Below are 11,074 nucleotides of genomic sequence, written 5' to 3'. Positions count from 1 at the left end.
TATTTCCAGTATTTCTTTTAAAAACAAAACTGTTCTGCTGTGGGTTTACAATCCAACCACTGCTGTGTTGAATTTAGTGTTTGAGAGGTTAACAGCAAAACTGATTATTTTTTCTTTTGGAATCTTTCTACTTTGTGCGGCTTCTGGAAAGATTGGAGCTGTAAAGTCACGTTACTGAGAATCCAAGCATAATCTGTAACAAAAGTAAGGCAATTTTGTGTTTCTTAAAAAAAAAAAAAAGAGGGACTTCAAGCTGAAAATGTCCATTTAACTGCCAGTAGATGGCAAAAATATCCCGTATTTGTCTTGATTACCTAAAATGATAGTAAAAAAGGCTTAATGTGTTGTTCTCTTCTTTGCTTCTCATAGAAACTTACAGAAAGTATAAATTAAAGTGCAACTGTACAAAAAAAGGTAGCAAAAAACCTCGATGGGTCATAAGAAGCTATCAAAAAGATGGATTCTTTTTTCAAGTTGAATGACCACATACCTGGAACCAGCAAAAGTTCTCCTTTGCTTGGTTTCTCAAAACAGAACACACAAAAAAACAAACCCACCAAAAACAAACCCTCCACCCAGGATTTTTTTGGCAAAGTTTTCATAAAGCATTTGTTCCTTGACTGATTATAGACTATTACTTTGCAATCAAGTAAATGGAATTAAATACCATGGCAAAGCCAAGCAGATGCCAGCGCTGCCCATTAGATTAAACCTGTGCAATAAAAAATCAGAATTCTTTTAAACAAAGAAACATGCATTAGGGTTTACCCTAGAAAAACAAGAATTTAACCTTATAAATCCCCATAGTTTGTCTTAAAAAATAAAAACCTATCCTTCAGATAGCCAGTAGTAAAGAAACAGTAAAACTCTGGATTTGGATATCCCTGCCTTGCCAGTGGAGTGGTGAAGGTTGCGGTCCGGGCAGCAGTGGGACGGGAGAGCCCTCCAGCGTGAAAAGCGATTCTCCGGCAGCGCGAAGTGGTGAGCAGGGAAGGAACAGAAGGCAGATTTGGCAGCGATTTCAGGGTGGTGACAACAGGCAAAGGCTTCCTACAGGAAAGGTGAGAGGTAAATCCTGTGCAATGCTGCTGGCTCTTGCCTGGCAGTGGTGATTCCCACCCATGGGCAAAGCGCTGTGTTCTCGGGGGGGCAGTCAGCATCCTGTCCTCCGCTGCTGGCTCACCTGAAACCTGCTGGGATTCAGCCCCTGGAGCCAGTGGTATAGCAGGGGAGGGTGAGAAGCTTGGAGGGAGGTGATGATACAGGCTGGAAAAAAGGCAAGCAGCCTTCAGCTCTGAATGTGGTGAGCAGGTCAGTACTGTCCGGAGCTCTCATGAGGAAATAAAGAACCTTAGGGACACTCCTCTGCAAAGACTTGACACATGGAGACTTCCCCAGCAGGACCTTTGCACATCCCACCTTCCCTCCCCATCTTTAGCAGGGAGGGAAGAAAAGAGGGGAGGGATGGCACTAGTGCAGAAGCATCTATCAGCTGCTTGTTTTGGGAAAAAAGTGTTACCAGAGGTGAACACCACAGAGCTACTTCATTAACCCTTTGTTCCATTTCATGTAGCTCCTGGTCGACCTCTCTGACCTGGCTCAGCCCATCCTGCCCCTCCTGGTCTGCACAGCAGAAGGGAAACATCAACCTCTCTGCACACTGCTGACATCACAGGAAGCTTGGCCATGGCTCCATTAACTCAGAATGAACCAGGGGAAGGCGATTTAAAAAAAACAGTGATACATTTGCTACTTTACAGCCATGCCAACATTTCCCATTGGCTTCACTAGGTAAAAATGGGTATTGGATACATTTCACTGTGGCATAACCAGTGAAATGAAGTTTTCTTAATTTCCTCTGTGCCTTCTTAGAGGGGAGTGTGTTTTGGGTCTGGAATTGGCTCTGTGCCATGGACTGTGGAGTGGTGAGGGGTGGAGGAAGAGGAACAATGAAGCAGAAGAAACAAGGAACGGACAAGTCAGACCAGATCCTCACAGTGCAATACCGTGTGTGGAAGGACCAGTGCCTTGGTGGCACCCATCAGCGAGCCAGGGCCATGATCAGGCTGGCACACATCTCAAAGAAGTCCATGGTGTGGCTGCCCCTGAGGGGATGCTGCCAACAAAGGAGCCACTCAGAGAGCCCATCAGGGATTGGCACTCAGCGGCCGCGGCACCATCGATGCTCAGCCTTGGCCGGTGCAAGCCAGCGGTGGAGCAGGAGCGCTGTGGTGTGGATGAGCCAGACCTCTGCTCCATCGCCTCATCTTGAAAAGAATAAAGAAAAAGTGGCATTAGTTTGGCATCTGCAATGCAGGTTTGGTAAGGAACTAGTAGCAGTGGTGGAGACAAACGGATCAAAAGGGCTTTCACAGACTTGAAACAGCTGCATAAGCCCTTCAAAATGCAGAGAATGATTTTTAAGCTTCCAGCCTTGCTATTTTATGTCTTTTACATCTCCTGTTGCACCATTTCCTGCTTACCATCAATGCTTTTGAAGTCCAAGAGATAGCTGCGGTTGTCCACTTGGTAGAGCTGCAGGCTCATCTTGACATAATTGCCTGTCACCGGGTTCTTGTGGCGCACCCTGAGGTGGTAGGCATTCACCACCTGCAATGGGAAACCTGCTTTCAGGAGTAAGATTCAAGGTAGCAAGAAGTGTATTTCTTTTCTTACTTTTTTCTAAACACAAACAAGACATCTTCTGGGAAAAACGCTGTTTCTAGAAAGAACAATGGCTATAAAGTGAAGCATATAACTTCATCTCCTACTTCCTCCTATCTTTAAAAAATGATTCTTAGGGCTCTGATTCACCAGCCGCTGTTTGAGAAAGCTGCCATGACCCATCTGCCAGGCCCCAAACTGACATCTGCTCCTCTCTAGCCAGCAGCCGTGGCCGTATGAGCCAAAAACTCCACTCCTGGACCTGCATACAAGGGCAGTGCCCATGAAACCAGGACAAGGTGTGCAGAGCAACCTCTCCCATCGGTGCAGCTAAATCCAGTCTTCATGCATCAGCCTCGAGCTGTGTATTTTCCCTTGCTGCTTCCCACCTCACAATCTGCTGCATCTCATTTACAATGGGTTCTTTTCTCTGCACTATATTTATGAAGGAACTGCGTGGATGGGAAAGCTATTCCGATGAAGAGTCACATCTGCAGTTATTCTTAGGATGGGAAAGACGATTGTGAAAGCTCCTCATATAAAATAAGCTCCACTGCCTATCTGAAGACGTTGGGCTGACTTGGTTTGTGAAGGTCTACCAGAAATACAGCAGGTTTGTTTGGTCTCTGTAAAACCAGCTAACAAATGTTTGGCTGGTGTAGGTATAGGCACCTGGTGACAGTCCATCTCCTGGCTGGTGCAGTGAAGTCTGGTTTCTGGGAGCTACTTGGCTTTAAAGACATAATATTATAAAAAATAAGATGGAAGGCTTTGAGGAAGCAGCACAGTGACATTAACATTGTACAAAAATGCTTGAGACCCGGAGTGAGGAGAATAACTCCTCTGGTGATGAAAATCTGGGCTGAAATTCTCTTTACCTTGCTCCCAATGCTCACATGAGGCTGCTGCAAAAGGCCACGAGTCAGGAGAGTTCACCTCAGGGACTGCAGCAAGATTTAGAGAATCAGGCTCAGCAGCAGATATTCAGGGCTAATTTAGGGATTTATTATTCCCACTTCCAAAAAGGCTGTGACTAAATATTGGTAGCTCTGGAGAAATATCTGCAGTGAGTACTGTCAACTAAAACATCTGGGTTTAAATCAAGAAGCTGAGCCCTAAACCGCGGAAGCAGTAAGTGTCTGAAAGCACATCTGGTCCACAAGCAGTGCTCCATCTCCATCAAGGAAAAGGCCACCACATCAATGATACAAATCCTGCCTCCAAGGCCCCTTGCCCCTCATCTGTGCATCTTTAAGGAAGATGCATACTGTGCCATTTCAGCACACACGACTGACAGGACCAGGCAGAAATAATGAGAGTTCCTTTCCTCAGCACTCAAGATGACCTTGCAAGGAATTAGCCACTAAAATTAGAAATGTGAACAGCTCCTCTTATCCCCGCAGCTAAATGAGGCAGAATCATCTTTCCAGCCAAAGGCTTAGAACACTCAGAAAGAAAACTTACTTCACGCCATAAATAAACACCACGGAGGTTGAAGCACAGCTGGCATCTTAATTCAGCACATTTGTATTAACAAGAATAGGGAATATCACAAGGGAATACCATGAGAAGTAGGGAATATCACAAAGTGTGGGCATGTATTTGGAAACAGGTGAGGCTGTAACCATACTTGAAAACCTCCCCGAGCAATTCAGCTCATGAGAAAATGACACTCAAAAACACCACGGAGCACCAGCACTCCCTACCTTCCACTCGAAGTCCAGCTGTTTCATAGCCCGGTACACCTCGGCCATGATGTCATATGGTTTGCTCTGGCTGCGGATTCCCAGGTGCCACTTGGCCTTTTTGACAGTCAAGGGTTTTGGCTTCGTGGTGTTGAGGGCATCCAAAGGACACCGAGCTTTGGGGCTGTCTGCTATCAATGGCGGCATCCGCTCGGGGTGCGGCTTCACCCCAGGAGGGACGTGCATGGTGCTGTCATCCATGAAGGAGCCAGTGGGAGGGCTGGAGGCGAGGTAGAACTCGCTGGCTTGGTTCATGATCCTCCGGTTGTCGATGACGAGGTGGTAAGCCACTGCCAGCTGGTCCTGAGGGTCTCCACTGTACAGGCTGTTCATCACCTCCGACTCTGTGCACTCAAACTTCTCACAGACTTCCCGAACTGCGTCATCGTCGATAACGGTGGCATCGTAAGAAGGGTCCTCTGGGAACAGGTAACTGGGCAGCTCTTCCTTAAACCACTCGTGTTCCCTGAGGAATGCAGAGAGGAGCCACTGTGAGCTCTGTGTGAGACAGGATAGGCAACCACTGCCACCAGTCCTTTGCTTGGTCCAGACAAGACTAATCCTCAGCTGCCAACTGGGGAACTCAACCCAGCCCTCCACAGTCCCCCCAATATTGCAACAGTGATGACATTCTGCCCTGCTCTACTCACTGGGCTTTGAAGTAAGACTAAGAAGAAAATGCTCATGCTTTGTGATTCCTATGGGTCTGACAGAGATAGAGAGCATTAAAGCTATCCAGGTACTTGATTCCCATTGATTTGCGATGAAGTCAATGACAAGTAAGCGTCTAAAAGCCATGGAGTGTCATTTCTACAGGTTCTATGTATTGACTGTAATCTCGCCACATGTGCTGCTGCTCTAGCATGTAATTCAATCCTCCAGTCTTAAGGAATGAAGAAATAAGAAAAAGGGAGTTCACACAGTTTTACTTGAAGGGTAAAATTAAGGCCATCAATTGAAAATGCATTAAAAACCTGAGAACTGAAAGTCTCAGTAACATTTATGTATATGCTTAGCACATCAGCTAGGTGTGATGATTACTATAAATATCATAAAATGTGTATCAGGCTCTAGTTTTACAAAATGTTTCTAAAACGGCTTAGGCTGTGAGAATTTTGAAGTCCCACTAGCAGCCATGAACTCTCAATGATCTCTGCAAACAAAAATATCTGCTTAAGAGCCCAATTGTTCCCTTTACCTGGAATTTCCACAGTGATGCACGAAGATAAAAGGTTCATGGTCACTGTGCTCATGGACTAGACAAGAAAACTAGGCTGCATTTAAAGATGAACCATTTGCTTACATTTCAAACTATAGCCAATATTTATGGATTAAGTTAGTAATTCTTGGGTTTCTCCTTTTTTTACTGGACAACAAGTACAATTAATTACCATCTTATTCTGAACTGGTACCCACAGGGGGGTGGTCTTGAACTAAAGTGATGAAAAATGGCTGATGGATATTAAGTTCTTAGGATTATTGCATGCTATAGCTGGTTCTTCTAAGTGCTGCTAAGAGATTTTTGAGGCTCTTTTATAAGGCAATAAAATAGAATTTTATATATATGTATATTAAATATATATAAAATCACCAGCCAGTTCATCATCACCCATTTCGAGCCAGCAGCATGTACCTCTCCATCAGCATTAGAAGAGTGCAGGCTGCTCCTTGAATTGCTTGGGACAAAAATCATCTGGATTAGCTGACTACTCCTATAAACCACCCTGCCCATCTGCCAGCAGGTGACCCCCCAGATAGTCACCATCCTCTGCCACCAGTACACCAGAGCCCCCCAAACGCAGCCAGTCCACCCCAGCCCAGCTGAGCTGACCTGATGTCCTTGATGGTTGCTCGTTTGAGAGGGTCAACCTGCAGCATGTGCATGAGGAGAGTGGCAACAGAGCGGTTGAGGTATTCAGGGATGTAAAACACACCTCCCCGGATCTTCTTGAAGAGAGTGGGGACGTGCTCGTCGTCAAAAGGCAGAGTGCCACAGAGAAGGGCATAGAGGATAACTCCACAGCTCCAGATGTCCACCTCTGGGCCAGCATACAGTCTGCACGAGGGCAAGGGCAGGAGAAATGTGTCACCCCTCATCCTTTCCTCAGTTAAAGTGCAGATCCCAGTGGGTGAGCTTGCAGCCCCACTGGGGACAGAGCTGCAGCCCACCCTGGGGCTGCTGTTGTGGTTCCCTCCAACCAAACCTGCCTAAGCCAAAATTCCTCAGGGAAATGACATGGCAGATCTGGCACTGGCTGCCCACACTCCTCTGGACAGCCATGTATACCTCTGCTCTCCAAAAAGCCAAACCCCACATTTCCAAGAACTCTTTCAGGCTGTTTGCTCCTTTGCCCCAAGGTCTTAGCCAGAAATTTCTGTTCATTCAGTGAGGCAGATCAAACAGCAGCCGATACTCTATCTCTGACTGTTTATTTTTGGTGGAAGTTTGTGTGCTGGTATGCAAGCACTCCCACTTCCAACAAGCTGCTAATGTGCTCCCTGACATCACCAAGTTGGGACACCCCAAAGATACAGTTTTGCTGCTGCTTGCTCGGCTCGATTTGCTTATCTCTTTTTGATATAACTGGCACCTCCTCAGAGATTTTTAGGAGGCAGCACTTCCCCTCGGGCTGTGAAACCCTACCGAAATACAGAGGCTGAAAGGGAAATATAGCAGTTGCTTCGTAAAACCTCAGCATTCTGTGCTTGTTCCTCCTGAAAAGCATGGCAGACACACCAGTGTAGAAAACATACTGGTGATGCACATGGCCATTCTCTGAATACCTCCAAAACACCAGGTCTGCTTGCCTAAGGGTGAGACTTCCCCTGCTGAGGCCAGGGACAGCAGCAAAGTCACTTTGGAAATACAGACAATTAACTAGATGCCCCCCTGGGTCATGCCTCCATGCCCAATTTCAATAGATAGGAAGCCAGATTCTTTTCCTGATAACTGCATTGCCTGAACAGTCGACTGGACTTTTAAACCCAAATGAGATGTGGTTTTATGACTCTGAAACCTGAGCTGTCACGCTCTGCTGTTTTTGTGCTCTACCAGGAAAGGCAGCAGGAGCCAGGAGCCAGCTCCTCCCTGCCCTGCACACTCAGCACCAAGGCTGGAACAGCGGATTGTGCCTTTCCCCCACAAATGCAGCTCTTGCATGTTGCTATACCTCTGAGAAGAGGGCAGCTTGGCCTACCAACCAGGAGTATGAAACTCAGGCATCCCTGATACTGATCCCACTGTAGGTAGGACCAATGCAGGAGGGATGTAGTTGTAGGCGGTGAAAAAATGCAATACGTAGGCTTGGTTTTGTTTTTCTTTCTTACTTCTGTTGTTATTAAGCTGTATTGCCTGTGCCCTTGGAATGATCTGGCTCTGCACACTAATCTACCCTGTGCCTTGTCTCCTATACAAGCTGAAAAATGAGTACCTGGCCTTGGCTGAAAAGAATGTGGAAACAATATTAATATATTTTTGGAATCCCAGTAGAGTTTCTGGCTTTGTCCCCTTCTTGACAATGAGGATTTACTTGATTTTATACGTAAAGCTGTAGACATAACAGGGTTTTTGGATGCTAGTCTAATTCCCAGAATACTCTGCCAACACTTGCACTGGCGCAAACAGGGATAAATAATCATAATCACAGCTAACACACTCTGAACAAAATGTTGCATTTAAAAGCTACAGTTTTAGGCAAAAATATGCTGGAAAAATAATGCTCATGAAAAGGGAGATTCCAAAAAATGGGGCAGATGATGAGATAGGCAGTCTGAAGGACGATATACAGAGGACTGAAAATTTGAAAATCTGTATTTGCAATCCTTGCTATGCTATTACAGAGAGAATCAGGGAAATATGTACATTCTATGTCACTTCTGTTCCTGACAGTAAAATATAGGAGGTACCACTGCTATTAAAGTCCAATTCAACCTTGCAGAGTGTGTTCAACACTCCATGTGCTGTACAGATGTTGCATGCTGACAGATGCAACCACACTGGAGATTTGTCAATTCAATTCATCAGTTCAAAACAACGCTCCAATGGCTGAACCTACTGCTATGGCCAAAACCTCTAGCTTAAGGAACCAGAATACAAGTATTTTCAGTGTAAGAGTTCAACAGTGTTAGAAAGTGATTAAAGATCTTCCTTATTCTTTGGTTAGTAAATGGTTTTCCTCATTAACACTGTTTATATTACAGGTGGGCAGGAGAGAAGGGGGTAGCCTGGAAAAGCCTTTCCACCTGGCATCCAAAGAGAAATTTTCACCCTCTTTAATTAGCAATATAAACAGTCAACATCTGGTATTAATAATTCCTCCAAAGTAAACACCTTCAGCAAAATATGGTTTGCTATTACAGCTATTGAGAAATAAAATAACGAAGGAAACTTGCTGATCTTTGCCTGTAGATTCACCCAAACATAAAGCACAGGTTGGAAGGATTCAGCTGCTTTAACTAGATGTGCAAAGCTGTTTCCAATGCCAAGAACAAATTTAAAGTCCATGTGCTCACATAGGCTCTGGTTAGAAGCAGAATGTCCTACCTTCCAGAGATTACTTCAGGGGCTGCATAATTTGGGGAACCACAGCTAGTGCGTAGAAATTCGCCATCTGACATCATGTTGGATAATCCTAAAAACAAGATGTTTATTACACACTGATGTTTAACCTGAAGGTCCAGCCACAGAGGACTCTGAGTTGCAAAGAGGAGGAGAGGTACAGCAAGTGGAGGGGGAAATTTGGAGGGGAACTGTTTACATAATTTAGATAGACTCCTTCAAGCTGATTTGCATATTACTATTATTATAATAATTATTATCATTATTGTCATTACTATCATTCTTGGTTTTTTCCAGATTCAGACCAGGAATATTCACCCCAGGCTAATTTTGCTTGTCTGAGTCGCAAGTCCCGGAGCACAGAGGAGAAAAAGACATGATTCATCCCAGAGCACTCACTTTATATGGGAATTGGGTGGGGTTGAGTAAATCTTTAGAAGGATTTATCACTGCTAAAAAGGCTTCACCAGGACAGAGTTGATGGCCTGGGTGTTTTGATGGATTTCAGTTGGTAATGCCACTTAAAGTCTCCTGTTACTGCTTGTTGTAAAGCAAGGCCGAGAGCACACGGCCAAATGTACAGAGAACATGCATGAAAATAAACACTTGCAGCCAGCTCATCCTGAATTAACTGCACTGAGTCTGTCTTATAAATTAGCTAAATCTTTACGTTCGGTGATTATACTAAAACATAGCAAAGATTTACAAATTACTTCGCTGCTCCATTCTCAGTGCCAGTACAGAAGCAGCCTACAATAAGTAATCCCTGCCCTTGCAAAAAGGCCAGTGTTTATAACTGTGGGCTTTACAGGTAGAGCAACTGGTAGTGGTTAGGGCAGCAGGCTCTGGGTTTTGTAAGGCATGCTAACACGGACACGCTCCAGCAAGCGCTGCCGGAGCTGGCTGCGTTTCTGGAATGCTGCTGGGGTCACATACCAAAATCAGCTATCTTTGCATTCATGTGTGCGTCCAGCAGCACGTTCTCTGGTTTCAGGTCTCGGTGGACAACCATGTGTCTGTGGCAGTAATCCACTGCAGAGAGAATCTGCTGGAAAAGGCGTCGAGCTTCTGCCTCTTCAACCTATGGACACACAGGAAAACAGCCCTGAAGGTTGGTCTGCGTGCAGAACTGGCAAGGGAAGGTTTGACTTAGCAAGGAGCCAAAACGTTCCAGGGTGCAGAGAGAAAATCACAGCATGCCTGAGACCAGAAGCAGCAAATAAAGCAGATTCCCCCCCCTGCATTTTATAATGTGCTAGTGTTTGCAAATGGTACAGCCCAGAGATGAAATGTGAAACCTAAATTTAGCTGAGCTGTCGAGAAGAACTTGAAGGTGGCACCTATGAGGCAATGGCCTGCTGTCCCAATGGGACCAGTTCTGCTGTACAGACTGAGACTGGACAAAGCACAGCAGAGGATGCTGCTAAGAGCAATTCCTCATGGACAGAAGGCTCTGGAAACAAGAGCTGAATGTGGAATATTGCGATGATTTTAATTAGCTATATAGTTATATTAGCTAATAAGTTGTATGAGTTACATTACAGAAATCATATTTAAAATGAATTATTATTTTTACTGATGAATTCTGAAAGACTCCCTTCACGAAAAGTTGAGTTTCTGAATGCAAGAGTTCAGAGAGGATCCAAATTAGTCACTGAAAAGATCCAGATGGGTAAAATGTGCTGGAAATCAGAACTGTAGCTAGAAAAGTCAGCTCCATCAACCACTGCACTGAACTAAACCACTCTGTTGTAAATGTATTGATTTTCACAGTACAGAGAGGAAACGTGTGATGGGATGATCCTTCACCTGAAGCCTTCTTCTGCTTCTCCACTTCAGCCCATTTTTATCTTCTTGCCCTGTGACTGCTGCCTGCCTATGAGGATGTCCATGGGGCAGACACCAGTGAATTTCTTTGTAACCATAACACACATTTCATGGGCTCAACCTATACCTCAGGTGATTTACACCCAGTGGGATTACTGGCATTTGAAAATGTTCAGATAAGCCACATCCTCAAAAAGTCTTCAAAGAATCTGACATGGAGCCAAAGAGAGTTGGGGGGAGGTGAATGTCTGTGGTGGAGACCACACTGAGTGGTCTTCCC

The 11,074-nt window shown here is 45.1% G+C and overlaps 1 protein-coding gene across 1 annotated transcript in view; it reads right to left on the bottom strand.

Moving 5' to 3' along the window:
* Positions 1–2,041: 2,041 nt before the first annotated feature.
* PRKAA2 (protein kinase, AMP-activated, alpha 2 catalytic subunit) overlaps positions 2,042–11,074 on the bottom strand; it is a gene marked incomplete at its 5' end in the record, with an annotated part of 11,526 nt that continues 2,493 nt past the window's right edge. Inside the window, 7 exon segments of the mRNA XM_009079914.1 lie at positions 2,042–2,106; positions 2,109–2,267; positions 2,484–2,610; positions 4,371–4,875; positions 6,241–6,465; positions 8,953–9,040; positions 9,904–10,048. Of these exon segments, the coding sequence (XP_009078162.1) occupies positions 2,042–2,106; positions 2,109–2,267; positions 2,484–2,610; positions 4,371–4,875; positions 6,241–6,465; positions 8,953–9,040; positions 9,904–10,048 (1,314 nt within the window).

Source organism: Acanthisitta chloris, unplaced genomic scaffold (genome assembly GCF_000695815.1).
Source record: "Acanthisitta chloris isolate BGI_N310 unplaced genomic scaffold, ASM69581v1 scaffold29348, whole genome shotgun sequence".
NCBI classification, from domain to species: domain Eukaryota; kingdom Metazoa; phylum Chordata; class Aves; order Passeriformes; family Acanthisittidae; genus Acanthisitta; species Acanthisitta chloris.
Note: the sequence above shows the minus strand (reverse complement) of the source record. Positions and strands in the feature narration are given on the sequence as shown.